Below are 22,396 nucleotides of genomic sequence, written 5' to 3'. Positions count from 1 at the left end.
AAGTTTGAATACCCTTGGAATATAAAATGTACATTTACCGCAACTATGCATTATTTCTCTTAAATTCATGTGGATCAATAATTATTTTGATAAAATTTTATAGACCAGTTTCAGTTTTGCCAACATACTCAAGTCAGTGATACTACATAGAAAGTTAATTTCATTGATTAAAGTCTTCTTAGTTAAGCAGTCTGGCCCCGCCATCACCAACTTTCCTCAAGTCAAAACTTTGGTGACAGCAGGGCCAGAGCTCTCCCAACATACAATATACAATATACAATCATTTCATCTTACCAGACATCTGGGGTGATCTGCCAAACGCAGAAGTGTTGCTTTTTAAACTGGCTCCACATTTGTCTCTCAAGAATTTTTCACTCTGTTCTCTCCTTATTTGTTGAAGCTTTAATTGGAGAAACAAAGATTCAATAAACCTTGTACATATATTGTACATGTCAGAATTTGTTAACGTTGTAAATAAATAATTTTTTTGCATAAAACATTTAAAGTTTTGACTAACAATGTTAAGAGACAACTGAGAGATATACGAGAAAAAAAACCATATTCATTTAGTCTTCAATAGATAAGAATGTATTAAATTACACTGTGTATGCCTAGGGACATGTCATACCTTAAAAGGACCAACCATCCTTTCAAATATTAAGAATATACTGATTGTGTTCTATGTCCACACCAACCTGTTCTCATTTGAAAATTTACATCATAGCATATACAGAAAATGAGTAAAACCTGTGATGAGGATTTTTCCCTGGAAAGCTTATCTTCTTTGAATAAATCTTTCCGCCATGACTCATGCCTTGGATTTTTTGCACTTGGAGGGCTATCATTTATGAGAAGACCTTTCCTTTTTGTTGCAGATGAAACTTTTATTCCTGCAAAATATTGCCTCTTTGAAACTTGATATAGTCCATAATTGTAAAAATAATCTACTAGTTTAATTGGCCAAATATAAAAATAAATGTATTGGTTCTCAGACACTGCCACAATACGTAATATTCCTCTGCATCAAATTTAATGCAATACAGGTACATGTATTAAAAAGGGGAATGTTTCAATGAATCAGTGCTACTGGCTATGTTTCCATACTGTAAATTGTTCCAGACTATCAATGCATCATAGCTAAGACAAAGTAAATTCTCACAGACTGACATACCTGTACTACAGGTTATTTTATCTACCGAGGTATACCTTGGGTACTACATGTACCTATTACCAGATACTTTCATCCATAAATTAAAGCTTTAAGTTGTGCTTATCTAAGCCTGACACAATGATACATACTTTTAGATTACATGACCTACTGTGGTTTTATAAATTTCATGGATTTGTTATTCATGAAATTAGATTAAATGTTCATTGAAGTGCAACAATTAATAACATATTGTATTGACAGAATCATTGGCCAATAATTTACCAGTATGTAGTCTTAAAACTCTCATATTTACTAAATCCACAAAAATTGATGCCCAAGAATATTCATGAAACAACAGTATGTTCTGAACCTTTTGATGTGTAGTTGTCCTCGGATTCCAGAAGTTGGCGCGCTAGGTCTTCATCCATCTGAATCTGTCGACTCCTCTCTTCCCTATTCTCCTCCACAAAATCCTCTACACAAAACTCATCTCCAAGTCCTTTCTGATTCTGGATTGCTGTCAGTTTGCCACTGCTGCTTGGATTATTCAACTCCTTGTTCAGTTGTTTAGCAATTTCTTCATCTTGCAATAACAGGTGTTTATTTCCTTTCGGTCCAGGACTGTTTATTTCTTCATGCAAACTTTGAGCAATTACAGCGTCTAAGTCATCAAATTTCTCTGTGTATTCACATGTAGTCTCTAATGGTTTTTTAGGGCTGACAACTTCTTGTTTGATAGATCTTGTCTCAATTTTGGAAAGAGCACTATTTTTAGAAAGTTCATATTCTTCATCAAGTTTTCTCTGTAAACGTCTTGCATATTCTTCATCATCAATCAATTTCTTTTTGTGGATACCTTCACTTGACTCACTTGTTTTATCAATGTGTTCAATTTTTATATTAATGTTTATGCTTGATGTGGATCCCTGACTTAAACTTATTCCTTTAACAATATTTGATGTAGAGTTATCCCCCATTTTGCTAGGTGTTACCACCTTCACTGTTATTTGATCAGTTTTCCTGGGAGAATTTTGCATCCAGCTGTACTGAGGCAATTCTTCCTGGCTATCTTCTAACGTTTGGCTGTCCATGACAATTTCATTTGTTATGGAACTAGCTATTTTTTCTTGTTTAATTTTAACAGGCTTATATACCAGATCCTCTCTAGGTTGTGATGAACACAAAGTGGTAGATTTTGTACTTACTGACGGGGTTTTATCTGATAAAACAGTATCTGGACTACTGGGAGACAAAGGTGGAAGAACTAGATTGTCACAGTACTCATCTTCATAGTCATCAGAGCAAGCATTGCTGTATGGGCCGAGATTGGTATTCTCTTTGTCTAACTGATCTTTGATGTCATCCTTTAAACTTTTCTTCTTGAGAAATGACTGTGTAAGTTTGGGAGTTTTTGATGCAGACTTCTGACTGCTGGTTGGAGAGGGTGGGATAATATCGGAATCTTCATTTCCAACATTCACAGATTCAACAGCCTCTGTATTTATGCCTGTATTTGCAACACTGACTTTATCATTCCTATTTGCAGGACTGATCTGGAAAGGTTCAGGTTCAAGTGTTGAGTCATAGGACTGTAAAGAAGTGGAAATGATATCTGCCTCCAAAACAGTTTCAGGTACAACCATACAAGCTCCGTCCTTTATACCAGTCTTTTGTACAACATTAACTTCACTCTGAGAGTCTGGTACCAAACAATCCGCAGTTTCAAACTCAGTTTCCTTCAATTCACCAGGATCACTTTGTATGACAGCTTGACCCATATCCTCTTCTTGTGAATCATTTAAAACGATACAGTCTGATGGTTTGTTCCCCAAATTCTTTCCATCTTTTTGAAGATTTATTTCATTAGTAGATCTTTTTGATTCCAAATGATCATCAAGAAGATCTTGCGAGTCCTTTATCTCAATCACATCCTCTGCCCTAGTTAGTACACCTACAACTTTCTCACTCGGTATGGCACTGTTATCATATGATTGTAAGCTTAGTTGTAAAGCTAATTCCAGTTCTTTGTCACTTTCATCAATGTCTCTTGAGACAGGACTTCCTAGAGATTTTTTAATGGACGGATTATTCACACTTTCATTTGACTGTTTAGCAGATGACTTTCTCTTTATCAAATGCTGATCTTCTTGTAGACTTAATTCAAGGGCACGCTTTAGATCTTCATCATCACTGTTTCCTAGAGTCTGTTTGCTTTCACTTATATTTACATTGGTTTCTCTGTCTTTGCTCTTGGGAATTTCAGATGCCTCTTTATCCAAACTTGATAAAGGTGGCTTTTTCATTTTCAATTGTTTAAAATGATCACAATCAGTATTTTTATTAGGATTATTTTCTTTTACTGTGGCTGTTTTCTTGCTCAACTCCAAAACATACTGAAATTCCTCCTGACTGTCCATATTTAAGTTTGGCTCAAGGGGAATCAAAGTGTTCTCTGTGCCTACAGAATCAGAAGCACTAACATCTACAGAATTATCCGCTTCTCCATTAAACACCGGCACATCCTCAGGCTCCTTGCTTTTTGATGGATCCTGAAGACTTAGCTTTATGGCAAGCTCCAGCTCTTCCTCCTCTTTGGATTTTGTTGCTGTTGAGGACTTTTTTCCTGGTGAGAGAAAGATCCATGTCTATATTTCTTACAAATCAAAGTACATGTATTAAAAATTTTAATTTGTGTCTGATCTACCATCATGATGTATTACTTCCCAAATATAAAGAAAAAAAAAATCATTTTTTACAAATGTAGATTCAAACATTAATTCCACTTTGAAAGTCATAGACATAAAAAATTTCACTAAATGGACATGTAAATGTGTAAAAACTGCCTACAGATAACATGTGATATTTTCATACCTGACATGTGTCTCCCTCTGACCCCTCGTTTAGAACCTGAGGGTGGTGATCTGCTGCTTGTTGACTGTGGTGTAGTTGGTGGTGATTTCTCTGGGGAAAGTAATGCTCTGTTTTCTTGTTCAGCCACCTCTCGACTACTCAAAGCAAGAGCCTATAGAAATGTGTAAAAAAAAAAAATCAGTGTTTCTATTAATTAACATGGAAATAACTTTTTCAGCTTACTACAAAACTGCACTGAAAATTTTTTTTGCAAACAAATGGTATGTTCATGTACAATTAATAAAATAATCTATCTCCCTATTTCAGATTTTTCTTTTTTAAGGAGAATAAATTATCTCGGCTGTTTTGTATTTTTTACACCTCCAAATAAGGAAGAGTTTGATGCACCTAACAGCAAGTAGAAATGACAAGAAATGAAACTAATTATTTTACTGAAGGCACTGGATTTTTAATGTACCAAAGTCCATATGATTATTTTGTAAATTTAGTACATTTGAAGATGATACTGGCTAATTGAACATCTTATTAAAAAATATCATTTGGGCATAGATGTATGAACAAGTATATACAGGTATGATAATCATAATTTATTTATATAAACACCAATGCACTGCATATCCTAGATGAAAATTCAAAAAGACGCTCCCCAAAACAGCAGATTTGTAAATATAGCTACATGTTTCATGTAACATTCTGGCTCATGTAACAATCATTCTTCCTTAAAAAAAACATACCTGCTGTATCATAAAGTTTTCAGTCTGGGAATCTGAAGCGAACACAAGGTCGGATTTAACTGGATCACTCCTGCGTTCTGATGTAGAGGGATTCCTTGTAGTATGTTCAGGAGCTGCAGCTGGAGAACAAGGGGAACATCAAACAGAACTATTTTAACATCAAACTCACAAGTACATGTATTTATCATTATTTTGGAAGATTGTAATGCAATTCATTTTATTAAGAAACAAACTTGTGCAGTCAGTACGTATACAAGTAGTGATGTAGAATGCAAGCATTCAAAGCTTTTATAATTTTGCGCTAATCATGATGTAAAATATGTAAACTGACCACCCCCTAGTATATATCCTTTGGTTTTCTCGATGTTTTCCAATCCCCTGGTCCTTGGGTTAGGAGGGTTCTGTCCCTGCCTCCTCCTGTTTTCTGCCTGACCCCCAGACCTCCAGTCTACCTCACCCTGGATTCTTTGTCTGTCCTCTGCCTTCTCAGTTCTTACAATGTACACTCCCAACATAAACTGAATAACAAACAAAATGATACATGTATTATGAATGTAAAAAATTCAAAATGACATTACCAGTAAGTACATAAGTAAGTATACTTTTATGGGAGTATATGTACATACACCAAATGTTTATCTACAAAGGTCTAAAGTAATACAGAGCATGTGCATTACTATTACACATGCTTTCTTAAGTTACACAGAGCATGATATACAGAACTGTCCAAAAGAATTATACATCCACATGACATCTTTTGGATAAGTGCCATTTTGTTTCTTTATGTGACCTTGACCTTGGTCAAGGATCTCAGATCAGGGGCACGACACACCATTAGGTCACAGAAACCTTTGTGCCAAACATGAGTCTGATGTTATTCTCAGAAAAGCTATGAGCCCCAATTGAGAGCTGGGTATGAATAGACGGATGGAGAGATGGACAGACAGACAGACATGGTGATTCAGATATAATGTACATGAATAACAACCCATCTTTAAAGAAAACAAAACCCATTATGCAAAACCAACTTTTTTCATCATTCAATATTGCAGAGTGAGGGTGCTTGTTCTCTCTCTCTCTCTCCTTTCTCTCTCTCTCATTGGAAGATACCATCAATAAACTTTCATTTTTGGTAGACCGTGTGTTTCTACAAGTCACTGTAGCATAGGATGATGAGTTTAATCATTTGTAGAAAATATTTACTGGTATACATATTTCTTTTATAACCAATTACAGGGATGTTAAAGATGTTATAACAGAGATACTCAGAAACAGTTTTGTGTATAACAAGGGCACCGCTAAGGGGAGCATCCCCTCGCGACATGAGTTATTGTGTGTAGGGATGCATTATTTAGCAATAAATAGTTATGATAATGAGAAAACCACATTCTACTAACCCTCCATTACTGCAAAAACTACATTTTCTTTACCTGTACTAGATCTAAATCCAAAAAATATCAAGTTGTTGATTTGAACTGCTTACTTTCACTTTGGTTTCAAAGAAGTGAAGCGGAAGATTGATAACTCTTACTCAGAAATTTCGATTGATAACTCGTATTCAAAATTGATTATGACATTGATTTAATGAAATAATAATTTGTAATAGTATTAATGGTTTGGAAAGGCACATGCATTTTTTATTTGTTATTTTACAGAAGTGTGCAATCTATGATAAATATTTTTTAGTTTTGAACGAATTTTGTCATAATGTGTGCCCCCCTCCTTTACAATGGTGTAATTTTATCTAAGTTTTTGCATAAAAATTTGACCAATTAATATGACATTGCATTTGTTTTAATCTTTTACAATGATGCATATTTGTGCAAAGGTTGAGGAAATTCTATTGGAAGGTTTTTTATTAATTTACTAGAAAATTGAAATGGAGTGCACACACACACATACATAGTTACATACATACATACACACATACATACGAACACACACACGCACGGTAGCGATGCTATATCCCCTTCGCAACAAGTTGCGCAAGGGGATAAAAATCCATTCATTATATAATTATTGATCATCGTAAGATGGATTTCTTTTATCATACAAGGCAACTATAATACAGAATGTGTGAATTTTAAGATTTGTAGATTTACAAAAGTCATGCAGTTATCAAAATGCACCTGAAATAAACAACATCCTCTTTTAATGCTTCAATGTCAACAAAATACGGTGATTAAACTGTATTTTTCAAATAAGGTGTTTTAATAGTTTTGAGTTACAATAAAGGGGAATTTAAATCTTTTTCTTTGTATGAGATGCGAGGAAAACATTACAAAAGTTGTATATGACAAGTTGTATAGCCAGGTCAACCAGCCTTAAGAGGCAGATTCTCCCACTTATTTTGAAAGATTAATAGGTATGCAATTTGAAGAAAAAATTTTTTTGTCAAACACACACCAAAACTTGCCTTGTTTGTTTCTCACTAAACTACTCCCTTGATAAGACAAGCTTGTTGACACAATACTAGATCTCTGAATTTTATAAATAACTTCCTCATGTTCTACATGTCAACTGTACTATTCAATCACTGATAATGCACACTCTTGAAACCCAAGACTTACTGTAATCTGCTCTTTTACAGTTTACAGCTAGTCAACGTAACAATGACAAAATCAACCTCAAAACAGAATTCCAGAAATGCTTGACATACTGACACTGGTACATGTACCTTTTTTTCAAGAAATGAATCTACTCTTTACTCTAAAATTCATTAATATATATTTAAATGGTTCTCTGATTGAGGATATTAAACAACTTAAGAGTTTTTGCTTTAATATTTGGACTAAATCGGAATCCTTAATTAAATCTAGGGAGAGTGCCTCATACCCTAAACATCAGTCTTTGCAAGTGAAATCAATTTTGTAACTCAACTGTCTTACTTTCATAATGCAATGACAAACAAGAGGCCCATGGGGCACATCGCTCACCTGAGCAACAATGGGCGTTCAAAAGATATTGTGCCATATGGTCCCTCGGTAGAATAACAAAAAATAAATATTGTAAAGTATTCGAATTTTACACTTATTTCTGCATACACGTAATCTTTGACATTGTACCTTCATGAATACTATTTTTTACCAGAATAAGGAAATCCTACACAAGATATAAAAGTAAACATTTGGTAGGGGTACACTGTCAAGTTGTTAACTTCCAATTCCCTATATTTTTGTTCTGCCCCCCCCCCCTTTGTAAAGCGATTAAAATATATGAGAGCATATAGGTACATTTTTTTCATCAACTACTTACAAGTTATTGTATTTTTTAAAAAAAAAATATAATAGTTATTGTATTTTATTTAAAGAATCCTACATGTATAGATGTGAAGAAGAAAATTGTACCTCAATGTGCTCAATTCCTCAAATTAAAAACATTCAAAAATTTAATTTGTCTTCTCCATTACAATTAAATGACTGTTATTTACCTCACGTACAAACCAGGATAATTTTCCCCTGTGACATTTTCTTAGGAATAGCGATAATTACTTTATCCCCGCAACAGAAATGTGTCAGAACTATGGAAACTGTTTTAAAGATGTCGTTTTTATTTACTCGTGTCTGAAAAACTATCAAAATTGATGTAGATTTCACATTATTTATTGTATAAAGTGGGGGCCCCAGAGAGTAGGTATATACAGAATATCATTCTTTTATTTTGTTTGTACAAGTATTTAACATACTCTAATTCAAATAGAATTTCTAATGTTCAACCAAAATTTCAGCGTCAATCGTAGAATTATAAGCAAGATACATGCAGAGCTCACAGTTCGCCTAGGTTTGAGTCATATTTTGTTCACATGAGTTTATTACATTCAGCTTAAGATTTTTAACTTGGTATTTCCTATTCAGCATTTAAAATGGAAAAAAAGAATGGCCTAAGATTTTCAATTCTTTTATTCACTCAAGACCATGCAATTCACTGGTATTTGAGGTTCAAAATCAGTTTATACAAATGTACACAAACACAGTCAAGGATCACATGTACAGTAGGAGTAATAATGACGAAAAAAGGTTAAGTTTACAATACAATAAGTTATTAAAGTTGGTTTCTGGAAGAACAGACTTTGAAAATTTTCTTAATAAATATTGACAAATATTTTACTTTTTTAATCTTTAGTTTTTAAGATCTGTGTACAAACATAGAATTATGAGCAAATCTCTGTATCTTGCTTATAATTCGAAGCTTAACACTCAAATATGGTTAGTAAATAGAAATTGTAAACAATTAAACACAAGAAACATGCACTATAACAAATAAAGAGCACAATTTATTTTTTCGAAATGAATCATATATATACATGTATATACCTACATATTTCCGTCAGTGATATCAAACCCTATTTAAACTGAATAAACCTGCGAAAATGCAGAGCATCTCAACAAAACCTATTGCAATAATCTACCATTACGCAAAAGATAATGCCGAATTACCGATAGAATGAATTGTATTTCAGTACTTTTTTGATACATCACATTTTGCTTAATTTGCACAGGTAAACAGTTAACTGTTTGATTTACCGAAGTCTATGTTTGATTTGATACGTAAAAATCACGAAATACAGATGATAGTTCCCAGGTTACAAAGCATAAATAATGAAAACGAAACGAAAATTAGAACAAGCTCACACTAACGTCATGTGTGAAAACTGTCAACGCATTGAAATATTTAGCCTCAATTTACTTCACAAAATCGGCACCAATATATTTTGCATGTTTCAAAAATTTCCCTTCATACGCGAACGGTTGCACAAGAAGCAAATTCATCATAGTCAGATCGGCCCTTTTTCGTATAATGTCATGGCTGCTTTAAACAAAGAGCCTCGAATACAAGTCTTGGTAAAAATGGGTATGCAAACCCGGGCCGTGGCAAAATAAAAGCCAGGGCAGATCGGCAATCGTCAATTCCAAATACGCATTATTTTGCAGCAATATTTACAGTGAATACAAATATACTGGTCCATCAAATATCCTGAAATTTTAATGAGATTGGCAGATTAATAACTGCCAATCTTTTGTTTTGCCAAGGCCAAGTCTTGCCTACCCATTTTACCGGATGCCGAACCCGAAGCTATTAAACTGATTGAAACACGCCTTTCCTTTATTATTATTTTCGTAATAACTCAGATTTGAAACAGAATTAGCCCTTAATTTTTGCAATTTATATTTTCCTACCCATAAGGATAATTTATGCTAAACTATGTTGAATTAAACTCAGTAGTTCATGAGAAGAAGATTTTTAAAAATGCACCCCCCTTTTTCTACAGTTTCAAGGTTTTCTCTGCTTTGAATACAGATCGGACTTTTATTTCTGTAATTTATATTTGCCCTCCCATAAGGATGCTTTGTGCCAAATTTGGTTGAAATTGGATAAGCGGTTTTAGAGAAGAAGTTCAAAATGTAAAAAGTTTACAGACGGACCGATAGACGGACGACAGACAAAAGGTGATCAGAAAAGCTCACTTGAGCTTTCAGCTCAGGTGAGCTAAAAATATGAGAAGGAGGTGCTGAAATTTACAATTTGCACTGCCTTCCATATGCAGATGCAATATACCAAATTATTAACGATAAGTAAGTACTGTAAAAGTGGTTATTTACGCGTGGGGGAAATTTACACCAGTTATGCGGTAAGCTGAAAACCGCGTAAATTACCCCAATGCGTATGGTAAAATATTAAACACTTTAGAGTGGTAATCACGTATCTGCATATTTAATACCCATATATATTGTTTGACAATAGAAAATGCGTACTTAATAAATAACAGCATAAATAACCACTTTTACAGTATTATCTGAGAGAAGGTTCAAATGGTTGGTTATAATTAAACAATGATTGGATCATCAAAACAGATACCAATTATTTACAAAATGACTCAGTATAAAAGAATACAGATAATATAGTAGTACCCTGTACATTTATTTCAAAGTATGTCAGCTCAATTATTACCGGGTACTTTTAAAATAGAATGTTGCATTGTCAAACATGTCAGTCATTGAAACCTCACCTGAATCTTGAGCTGCCACCATGACATGACATCGTAATGCAGCATGTTATGTAACTGTGCATTGAGGGTTGCATTTACAATACCTTCAATAGATTAAAAATTTCAATTGTATATAATCATTGCACCAGAAATTTTTTCTACCCAAATGATGTGTTTAATAGTATACATGTACATACCAGATATTCTGTTAGGATTTCCACAGGCTTCATTAATGCATCTGTTTAGCATTGTTTGTCTGCCCTGTGTGTAAAATTGTTTGGTTTTAAAAGACAATTTGGAGATTACCAGAGGCCACTATAACAACCTTAATTAAGAATGCACAAAATTGTGTTACCTTATTGTATGCCTCCAGATCATGAATGTTGAGAACATGTCTCTCTGCAGCTCCCAGATCTTTCTTGAATGAGTCGATCAGTGAAATTTCATTGATACTGTCCCTGGTCAATTTTGAAACAAGAAATTTAATTCCAGAACAATGTACAACAAAATCTAATCATATCTTCCTGTGCAAGAACTACAACTGTAAATGCTTTTAAAAGTGAACAAGTTAATGGTTCAAATATGTTACCTGAACATGTTCATATTTCCATTTTGATGAATAATAATCTCCTTTACCTGAAGATTCCGTCAATGAACTGCTCTGCCTCCCAGGTCTTCCAGTCTGTCTGTCTGAAGTCTGTCCTTGTCAGTGTGGGGCACCTGCTCTGTCCACTGGTCCGCTTCATGAACTCAGCATAGGTCATTCCCTGTCCACTCAGCTGACCTAAAAACATTACTGTGTCATTACATTCAGACTTGTACATGCAAGTACATAAATCAATCTTTATAGTTATTCTAAATCAATATTTGCATGTAAATTGAAGAATTTGTTGTAAAAATAACTTTCCTTTCCTTTTTACATGTACAAATCTCAATAAATTTTTAAACCAAAATTTGTATATAAATTCAAGCTGCAATTTCTCTTTACCTTCCCTTTGTGCCTCAGAAGCTAAAGCAGTTGCCCATAACAGCCATATTGCCGACTTATACCAAGAGGCTGTATAATTAACATAGAATCCATTGTCCAAGAAGATTTTCTCCAATAAATCCTTAAAATAAATTAATAAGATTGAAAATCATGCCTAACAATTTCTTTGCAAATGTATATGATGCAATCTGAATTCTCTTTCCCTACATACAGAGACCTGTAACATAGACAACTTACAGCAACAAATTAATTATTTCTGATGGACAAACAAATCATAATGATATATCAAAACTTGTACCTTAAGGTTCTTCTGCTGTTCAGCTGATGGTTTGTACCTCCCAGTGTTGATAGAACCCTCCATAAGGTAAAAGCACTGATCAATCCCACTGTGCTATATGAATACAAAATATCACTGTCAGCTCAAAAATAGTTATCAATTATCATTTATATGTACATACATGTACATGTACATTGTTCATGCCATTTATTGTATATTAACTATCATACAGGACTCTCAATTTTCTATACATGTAATGACATAAAATTGCATCTACAATTGGAATCTTCTATAATATAGCTTCAATGGTAGCAATCATACCTGCATATGGTTAACTTGCTTCTGAAATCTTTTTGTCCTGACACTGTCCTTAAAATCTTCCCAACTCTTTCTCTCAACAAGAAAGGGTAACACCTACAATACAAAGAACAAACATGTAAAATGGGAACATGTACCAAGACACATAATCTCACTCCAAACTCTGCTTCATTTGATTGTTGAATTAAAATATGCAGTGTAAGACTTGAGATCCAAGAATAACTCCAGATACGTTTTAAAATATGTATTAAATGAAAAGAATGATGAAAACACAGTATGACAAAGATGGTATATCCGACAGACGGACACACTTGGCTCCAACGACTAACCTTTCTCACACGCGGACTCACACGCGGCTTTTCTCAGCAGTTCCAAGAACCAGTCAAAAACTCACACGTGACCTCTGGTCACACTAAATACCCGATAACACAAATACACACTTACACTTCCTCCCCCCTTAAGAAGCGTTTACAATAAATCAATTAAAAAGTTAATAAAATGCAAATTGTAAGTTAACAGTTAATTCAAACGGAATCATCAGGAACAATTAAGTCCTTGCTAACGATAATTGTCTGTCTATTGACACGGTCATTTGAATGGATGCGCAGGAAATCACCATACACTTTGGTCACGCGAAAACCAGTCTGGAAATGGGTTTTCCGGAATTTTGGGCCACTTAAAGTCTTGAGTGCTACTCGGTCACCAACACTAAACTCTCGAGAAGGTTGAGTCGCTGTATCTTGTTGACGCGATTCTTTTGCCTTCATATGGTTGTCATGACAAAAGTCCCAAATTTCGCGCATACTTTCTTCCTCCTCACGCTGAATCACATTCTCCTCTGGATCCAGAAAAAGCTGTGACACAGAACTCTGACGACCATATAGTGCATAAAATGGTGGAATCCTTGTTGTTCTGTTTGGTACGGAATTATGAGCGAGAACAATTTCCGGAAGTACAGAATCCCAATCGTCTTCTGAGGTAGCTGCTTTCTGTAGCGAACTTTTCAGGGTTCTATGTGAGCGCTCCACAGGGTTAGCTTGTGGACGGACAATAGGTGTAAAACTTTGCTTCACACTCCATCGTTCACAAAACGATGCAAAGTCTTTTGCTGTAAAGACGGATCCGTTGTCTGAATGTAACACACGAGGTGGTCCTAGAATGGAGAACAATCTGTCTAAAATGGTGATAGTGGTATACACAGTCGCAGCACGCAACGGCCACGCAATAACGAAACGGGTAAGGTCATCCATCAATGTGAAAATGTATTCAAATGCAGACTTTGATCTAGGGAGCGGACCAACAAAATCACAATGAAGAATTTCCCATGGGGTGGATGCTGTGACAGTCACACCTAAGGGACTCTTTGGAACACAATGGGGTCCTTCTACACAGGTTTTGCACTGTGCAATGTAGTCTTGAACTTCTGATAGGGTAATCTTATCGTTGACGAGTTTGGTTAGTTCCCAAGTTCTCTGAGCACCAAAATGTCCTACGGAATGACATTTCTCGATAATGTCCACTTTAGCTCGCATCTGACGGGTCACTGCCATAACAGGTAACTCAATCTCATCGTCTTCTATAGGGGCACGACTTAACGCGTCACTAACCGCATTGTCACATCCTTTCACATGTTCCATATCAAACTGATATTCGCTCAATTCGAGTGCCCAATGCGAACATTTTGGTTTTGATGAAGTCATAATAAAAGTCAAAGGTTTGTGATCCGTTCTGAGAAGAAACTTCCGGCCATACACATAATCTCGAAACTTTCGAATTGCCCATATGATAGCTAAAGCTTCACGATGAATGGTAGAGTAGTTGCGTTCTGTCTTGGTAAGTTTTTTCGAGGCATATGTGATTGCATGTTCGAGTCCATGATCATCAGCTTGCAATAATACACCAGCCAGTCCAGTATCACTAGCATCAGTCTGCACAATGAGTATGTTAGCTGTGTCACTAAAATCAGGGTGTTTCAGAACAGGTGATGACATCAAACACTGACGTAATACTTGAAAAGCAGATTCGGTAGACGAATTCCAAATGTATCGCTTCGATTCAACGAGTTTGCTCAATGGTAAGGCAATATCTGAGTAGTTTGGTATGAAACACATAAAATATGTACAAAGTCCTAGAAAGGATCGGACCTCTTCCCATGTCCTTGGTATGGGGTAATCTCTGTTTGCTGTCAGGCCTTTATCTATCGGCTGAATACCCTTTTCAGATAACTTGAATCCCAAATAATTGACACTTTCCATAAAGAAATGACACTTCTCCGTTCGTAGTGTAAGTCCTGCACTTTTGAAACAGCCAAACACTTTTTCTAGGGTCTGTAAATGTTCCTCTAATGTGGAGGTGTGAATGAGACAATCATCAAGATAGATAAGTACATGCTCAAATCCTAAGCTGCCTATAACATGGTGCATTACTCTCTGAAATGCAAGCGGTGCAACTTTCAAACCAAAACACAGTCTCTGAAACTGATACACACCAGAAGATGTCTGAAATCCAGTAAGACGACGACTGTCCTCCGTCAAAGGAATCTGTTTGAAAGCGGAACACATGTCAATTACACTGAAGAACTTGGAGTTTTTCAGGTGCATCATCGCCTCCTGTGGGGTCATCAAAGGGAAAGTTTCATCCTGAAGTTCAGTGTTAAGAGAACGAAAATCGAGGCAAAATCGTTGAGTTCCATCGCGTTTCCGTGCTAGAACAATAGGCGACAAAATGTCAGTTTTGCTGTGTTCAATCACTCCCGACTGTAACATTGACTGTACTTGACTTTCAATTTCAGCGGACATTTTAGGGTTGAACCTGTATCTACGAGATCTCACTTTAGACAGATCAGCATTTTTTGTCAGTTTCAGTTCATAGGGATATTGACGAGCACATCCTAGTCCAGTAAACACATCCTCTTTGTATCTTGACAACAAATTCAATAACTTGGACTTGGGCTCTTCATCTAACTGACCAATGTTCCATGAAGGTTTGACAGAATTTTCACACGACACATGATTAACATTACACTTTGTCTGATCAATGTTACTATCAGCTAAGGTACTCATGTGATCTTTCACTTCTGTAGCCAATCCAACTGTCTGGGCCTTGTAAACAGACTTACTGTAGGTATCTGGGTTCATCACAATAATCCTTGGGTTTTCTGTGGACGACACTGTGCGACCAAGCAGTAATCCAGATTTCTCTTCAAACTCACTCAAACGTTCAATGAGGACAGACGAACTAGACGAACAATCGACTGCCACACGCAACACACGCTGTGATAATGGTGGAATGACTGAGTTTTCCATCAGACGGACATTCATAACTGACTCTGAGTTCTGTTCAATCACTGATCCGAACTCCACTGAATTCTCTTGAGGCTTAAGTGTGACTTGGTCAAAATTACACATAACGTCCCAACCGATAAGAAATGTATCATTGTCCACATCAAGCACATGTAAGGAACAAGGTACTACGTTGTCATCAAAACAAATGTAGGTTTTCACAACACCACTAGTCTTTAACGGTAATGATGACGGACCAGTTAAAACTGCAGTAGTATCGGTCAAGTCAAAGCCATGTGGAAATGCCTCACAAAGCATCGTGTATGAAATACACGAGACGGATGCTCCTGAATCAATGACTGCATTAGTGACGAGTTGTCCAATCTTCACGGACTTTGTTGGATACGCATCATTCGAAGACGAATCATGAACTTCATTGACTTTTCCATTTCTCTGTGGACCACGGTAATCTTTGTTTGGACAGTTCTTGGCCAAATGTCCTCGACGTGAACAAGAATAACACTTAGCACATTTCACCCAGTCGTCTGGTTTTCTCTTGTCTTGCTTGTCCTGTTGATCCCTCTGTCGTTTGTGACACTTCTTAGCAAAATGTCCAACTCTGTGACAATAATTACATCTCAGATGAAACACATTCGAAGAGGGTTTAGAACTATGAGTGTCCGTATCTGCTAGCCGTCTAGCTACATCAATCAGATTGTCAAACTTGGGCATCTTAGGCTCCTGACAAATCACAAGCTGTAGCTGGTCCTTCAGCTTTGGGTTGTAAATACCTTCAACAAATCGATGTGCACAAAGTTCGGACCGGTTTCCCTTAGCGAAATTCGGGTAGGCCTCTTCACATTTACGGTATATTCTATGTCCATAATCATCAATAGACTCACCGGGTTTCTGTGTAATCTTGTGGAAATCCGATGCAGCTGTCTGCCGCTTCTCGTCCGTGCGATCTATTTCCTTGATCAGCGCTGCCTTCAACAAGTCGTATGACTTCTTATTGTCATTATGAATATCACGGAATACTTTCGTGCACCATCCGGTTGGTAAAATAAGTGCCAACTGCTTCAAATTCTTGTTAGCGTCCCAATCAAATCCCCAAGACTTGATTTCGAAAACATCGTCAATGTACTGGGCGAAAGTCATAGACTTCGGGTCGAACATCGGCATCTTCTGTTCACTGGACGCCGCCATCGCTGTCGTACTCCAAACGTTTCACGCACGTAAGTTCCAAGCTCCACGCTGCCACCAAATGTAAGACTTGAGATCCAAGAATAACTCCAGATACGTTTTAAAATATGTATTAAATGAAAAGAATGATGAAAACACAGTATGACAAAGATGGTATATCCAACAGACGGACACACTTGGCTCCAACGACTAACCTTTCTCACACGCGGACTCACACGCGGCTTTTCTCAGCAGTTCCAAGAACCAGTCAAAAACTCACACGTGACCTCTGGTCACACTAAATACCCGATAACACAAATACACACTTACAGCAGTCTCAGAGTATAATTCTTTGTAAAGCTAGTTACATCTTATTTATGTTCACATGTTTTCAATGTAGGTGTACCTTCTCTTGGGTAGGCTGTTGCAGGGTGTACCTGAGGGTGGGGCTAGCCATTGGTGGGGTCAGGATCCATAGATAGTCCCCAGCCCCCAACTGACGAAACTGAACATCGACCCCTCTCTCTGTAGCTATCTGGTGAAATCTGTCCTTGTCTCTCTCCTGTTCATCAATGATGAGGCACACTTTCCTTGTCCCACAAACAGTGCTGCAATTGTCCATTTAACAGCAAACATCTAATTTATGCCTTATTTTGAATTCAACATGTTCATTAGATCAGGGCAATCAATCAATATGGGACTAACATACTTAATAGACTGTGGAATGTGAGGCACATTGTTCAGCTTCAGAAACCTCTGCACACTCTGCTGGAACTCGTACAACTGGCCGGCCAGCTCCTCCCCCTGCTCTGTCAAAGCGTACCTGGAAATACACATTTTACCTAGTTCAACAAAGACATTTTGTTTTACAGTTATGCTGTATTAAAGCTTATGGCAACACACATTCACATATATATTATACACTGTAGTATTATAGAAGATGTTTTTCTCCCAAAACAGACATAGACAAATTTTGGCTGTATCCCACTTACGTAGGGTTTCTGGAATCTTCTCTCTGTACGAGGCCTTTGGCCATCAGAATCTTCTCCATACAGTCAAAGCCACCACAATACTGGCCTGTACAATTATTTATAGAATATTACTATAAGTAACATCTTCAATTCTTTTAGTGAGCAAAATTATAGAAAATGAATATTGTAACATTTTTAAAATACTGTTCATACATTATGAGTAAATAATTCTATGGACTTTTATATCAAGTAACCTGCAGCTGTTAATATAGACTTAAAATTATGTTTAAAGAAAATATGTACAAAAATGATAGGAAAAGTCAGCAAATATATTTGATAGGTTTTTACAATTAACATGTATTTCTGTTAATTTTAAGGCATCTTAAATAAAAAGGAAAATAGTTTGTAGTAGTTCCTACATAGCACTGTTGACAGATGACCATGTGAGCCTCACCTGTCTGTTTATCTTGCAGGTCTGTGTCAGTCAGAGGCTGGGCACGGAGTTTGATCTGGTCCTCAGTCATACTTAAGACTGGTCTCCTCTCTGTCAGGCCACTACAAAGAGGCGTGGATACAGATACATTATAATGTTACACATGTATTACAATAACAAGCACTTTCTTTCAATTTGTTGTTCAAAGTTATATGAAATAAATGAAATTGGGTGCTTATGTTTACCTGTATAACCCAAGCAAAATTGAGAATGGAGCTTTGAATGCCTGAAATGTCAATCGATAGGTTTATAAACAGGTCATTTTCTATGACAGCTAAAACATGAACTACACGTAAAACCTTCAATACTTTTTCCTAATTTTGAAAGACAGACTTACATGAGGAACATAAGGTTTGGACACTTTTGGAGCACTGGTTACATCTTCAACAGAAAGAAATACAAAATGATGTAAGAAAAGAGTTTCTCATCAAGTTCTTCGTTAAAATTTCTGTTAAGGTTTATACCTTGCACATTATGCCTTCTCCTCGCAGCCCCAGCATGGATCAGCTGAGAGCATGGCATACACAGATTGAGTCCTTGTCCCCCCTGGGCATTCTGACAATCCCCACAATACAGTTCTGCCAGTGTACTCTCACAGTCATCACATGTAACCTGAAACATTGTTAAACATGTTTAAATAAAAGAATAAGTGAACAAACCATTACCGTTACTTGACAATGCAACACATAATAAATGATTAAACACCAAGTAATTCGATAAAAGGGCATAATTCCAGAAAAATCATAACAACAAACATTCCTGCAAAAACACACATCTTAACAGCAACATTATTCTTAATTCAGAAGGGGCGAAATTTCCAGGAAAGTAAGGGAATCGGAATTTCCTGCTTATAACCACATCTACACTTTGTGTCCTAAACACCCAAAGTGTTTCTTGACATTCCCTGCAGCTGTATAAGAGAAGCTGCGGTAGCAAAAAACTAGATTTGTTGCATGGGATATAATACATGTAAGTGGTGATCTAGTGGATTCTTATTTTGCTCCAGTCTAAAACCACTCATAAACCCAAATTCCCTTCATGCCATAAAATCTTGTTAAAAACTACATACTGTCGATCCCACTTCAAAAAATAACTGGAAGATACAGTCACACCTGCTGTACGGCCACCTTTAATCAGTGGCCACTCGCCATGAGCAGCCAGTTTCAATCACGCCCGTTTAGTTTTTCACTATATTTTAACTGATTTAAGCGGCCACCTGACTAACGCGGCCAGCAGCCAGTGTTTTAAGGTCCCGTGGTTTTAACAGGCCTGTTTTCAACAGCCATTTTGTCTGTTTCGTCACATGACTTCTGATTATGGCATGTGTATCGAAAGAAGCCAAACTTCGGCAGCTGATAATGAGTGAATTACAAATAATTGAGTTTGTAATTTGAAGTGTGCTGAGATTTAATGAGATGAATGATAATAACACCTGTTTTGTGATGTTTATATATCTTATATACCGGTACTTCATTACAAAGTTATCAAATGGCCATGGAGTCTTTCACTTAACAGCTTGACATGTACAGCAATTTGCCGATAATATGCACCTTTTTTCTAGAGAATTAATGGGGTGCTTATTATACATGTATATCCCAATGGAATTTTGACACCTTTTTAAAGAGGAAAAACATTGACCATCGTAGTTCGGTATAATGCCTTTGTACGGAAATGCTACTTCTGTTTGTTTATCAATGGAAAATTATAATTTAGGCGTATTTAGCAGAAAATGTTTTGCTATCAATCCCTTGATAGATAAATTGAATTTAAATGGCCATTTAAAATTAGTATAAACTGTTTATTCAGCAATCCAAGCTGTGCATTCACCTTCTCTGTGTTCGCCACCATTATAGATGCTATTAATAAATCTGTGCAATAGAGCCAAAATGTGAAACCTGGAATAAGAGGCCACCTGTCTTCAGCGGCCAGTTTGTCATTGTGCCACAAGTGACCTCTTAAAACAGGTGCGACTGTTATGATAATGAAAAGAATGCTGAACATGAGTTTTCCTGCAAAAGTGTTTATGTTTGACTCATTTAAACATAAATGATAAGGCCTAAAAAAAAAAGTTGTGTGTTTCGGGTAACCCGACCTAACCTACAAAAATGGCCCGATCCTACCATTTTTAGATGCCTGATTTTATCCGACTGTGAATTTTATCTTATTTCCAATAAAAAATACGTTTTTAAATATGAAACAAACAAACATTCTTAGGATTCAGGCAAAAAAAATAGATAAAAAAAAAAAAAATCCCCACCTACCTAAACTAATTTTTTCATCAGTGTTACCCTAAACACACTATTTTTTTTTTTAGGCCTAAGTAAACTGAGTTTGTGATAAAGATGTTAAATATATCATTTCATACTAACTTTTCCCCTGTTGGCTACACCAGTATTCCTGGTTTGTTTTGCTCTGTCCTCAGCTCTATCAACACTCTTTCCTTTCCGTCTTCTCCCCATCTCTCTTGGCTGGTCTTCTTCATTATCATTATCATCTGCACAAATCATAAAATACACAGTAAGTTTCTATCTTTTGCAATGCAAAGATCAATTTTAGTACCAGTATTAATCCCAAGAAATTTTCACCAAGACTTTTTAAAAGTAAGTTTTGTATGTACTGTATAACATCTTCAAATTCAACTGTTTAGTATTTCATTAATAAATTCAATTGTTACAAAAATGTAACCAAATACACAAGTCTCCATCCCTACATCCAATCATAAACAGCTCTGTGTCTTTTAACATCATAAATAGCTCATCGCAAAGTATTTGGTAAATGAATTAAAATTTGATGTTCCATTTCATACAAAAAAAAAAAAAAGAAATCATTGAATGAACCTAAGTTTCTGAATCCAAGTTTCACTGCATATCTGTTAATGAAGGCCCCTAGAGGGTCACTACTGCGGCCAACATCCAGCTCTTGGTAATCTGTGAACATCTCTCCCAAATGGCGCTGAGTATAATAGGGGTTCATTGCAGCTCCTTTCTTTTTTAGATTGTTAATATATGCCACAAAATCATCTAAGGTTGGAAAATGGGGTGGCTGGCTCTTGAATTCACTATAATAAATGTACAGGTATATAATTCATATGATGCATGAAATTAACATATCAAAAATTTGCACAAATTAAAACAAAACATAATAAATGTTAATCTAGAAATATTTAAGACAAAAAAATTGGGGAAGAAAGTGTTCAGAGACCATAAATTGTTTTCTTCTGAATCAAATGCATTTTTTATCAATCATTCATTTGTCATACTACAAATAATATGTGTCACTGAATAAATCTACATTGTAGCATACTTTTTGCTGTTAAACAGAACAGAGAGAAGTGTCCTTTTCCGTGCCAATGACTTGTTTGTCCAGTTTTGAATATCCGGGTTATCAGGGTTTTTCCTCTTTTCCTCCTCTGCCTCACAGTGTTTGATGAAGAGACAAACAGCCCAGAATGGATTTGATGTAGTCTCAAGAATTGTTCCATCTTCCAAATTGTAATGTGCAACTGACCTTTAAAATTGGTTTGCAATTCATAACGTGCGAATACCCATTATTGCCGAAAAATACACAAGTTTTCTCTATTACTCTCTTCATGTAAGCTGTCATGTAAAAATTTGTAGGCAAATCTCTGCACCGTTCATTTATTTAATTTGAGGAATAATTTTTATTTTATTTTATTCTCATCAATATCGAATTCCTTCTGGTTAAAATTAAATCTTGTCCATGACCTTCTATTTACAGGAAGTTTGAGTACCCATTATTGCGGCTCATATCTTTTCGTTATTTTTCAGAAATTATTCAGTAAAAAGGTCAAAATAATAAAAGAATCTAGCAATATAAGATTAAATGTAAGAATGTAACATAAAAAATTATATCATCAACGCAATTCAATCATATTATAAGCAATATTCTTTTCGATGTCCCTGCGGCCATATGCACACAAAAGGAGGAACATGTGCTTCACATGTTTCAGGACAAATGATTAAAAATTAAAGAATTGCATGGTTTATTTATTAAAAGCTTTTAAAAAATAATTTTTAGTGTGTCCAGTAAAAGAAATCATGTGTGTGAAATTTAATAGCAACGCCTCTGATTTACACCGCAGGTGCGTGTGGATAAATCTTTGATCCGCCTCAGATTGCAAACAA

At 35.9% G+C, this 22,396-nt stretch overlaps 1 protein-coding gene across 2 annotated transcripts in view; it reads right to left on the bottom strand.

Annotated features, from left to right (window-relative positions):
* The window catches only part of LOC128188106 (uncharacterized), a 28,364-nt gene that overhangs the window by 5,024 nt on the left and 944 nt on the right, over positions 1–22,396 (bottom strand). Inside the window, exons 3-25 of one of the 2 annotated variants that reach the window (XM_052858940.1) lie at positions 21,555–21,758; positions 21,089–21,309; positions 20,621–20,745; positions 18,716–18,863; positions 18,589–18,632; positions 18,437–18,477; positions 18,213–18,313; positions 17,780–17,864; positions 17,497–17,610; positions 17,194–17,395; positions 12,328–12,420; positions 12,028–12,120; positions 11,730–11,850; positions 11,378–11,525; positions 11,097–11,199; positions 10,939–11,002; positions 10,763–10,845; positions 5,087–5,273; positions 4,756–4,874; positions 4,022–4,172; positions 1,521–3,773; positions 748–890; positions 295–400 (exon numbers count right to left, since the gene is read on the bottom strand). In XM_052858940.1, coding sequence (XP_052714900.1) covers positions 295–400; positions 748–890; positions 1,521–3,773; positions 4,022–4,172; positions 4,756–4,874; positions 5,087–5,273; positions 10,763–10,845; positions 10,939–11,002; positions 11,097–11,199; positions 11,378–11,525; positions 11,730–11,850; positions 12,028–12,120; positions 12,328–12,420; positions 17,194–17,395; positions 17,497–17,610; positions 17,780–17,864; positions 18,213–18,313; positions 18,437–18,477; positions 18,589–18,632; positions 18,716–18,863; positions 20,621–20,745; positions 21,089–21,309; positions 21,555–21,758 — 4,949 coding nt within the window. The remainder of the gene's footprint in view (positions 1–294; positions 401–747; positions 891–1,520; positions 3,774–4,021; positions 4,173–4,755; positions 4,875–5,086; positions 5,274–10,762; positions 10,846–10,938; positions 11,003–11,096; positions 11,200–11,377; positions 11,526–11,729; positions 11,851–12,027; positions 12,121–12,327; positions 12,421–17,193; positions 17,396–17,496; positions 17,611–17,779; positions 17,865–18,212; positions 18,314–18,436; positions 18,478–18,588; positions 18,633–18,715; positions 18,864–20,620; positions 20,746–21,088; positions 21,310–21,554; positions 21,759–22,396) is intronic. The other variant, XM_052858941.1, reaches the window with a different exon arrangement.

Source organism: Crassostrea angulata, chromosome 6, assembly GCF_025612915.1.
Source record: "Crassostrea angulata isolate pt1a10 chromosome 6, ASM2561291v2, whole genome shotgun sequence".
Classification (NCBI taxonomy): Eukaryota; Metazoa; Mollusca; class Bivalvia; order Ostreida; family Ostreidae; genus Magallana; species Magallana angulata.
Note: the sequence above shows the minus strand (reverse complement) of the source record. Positions and strands in the feature narration are given on the sequence as shown.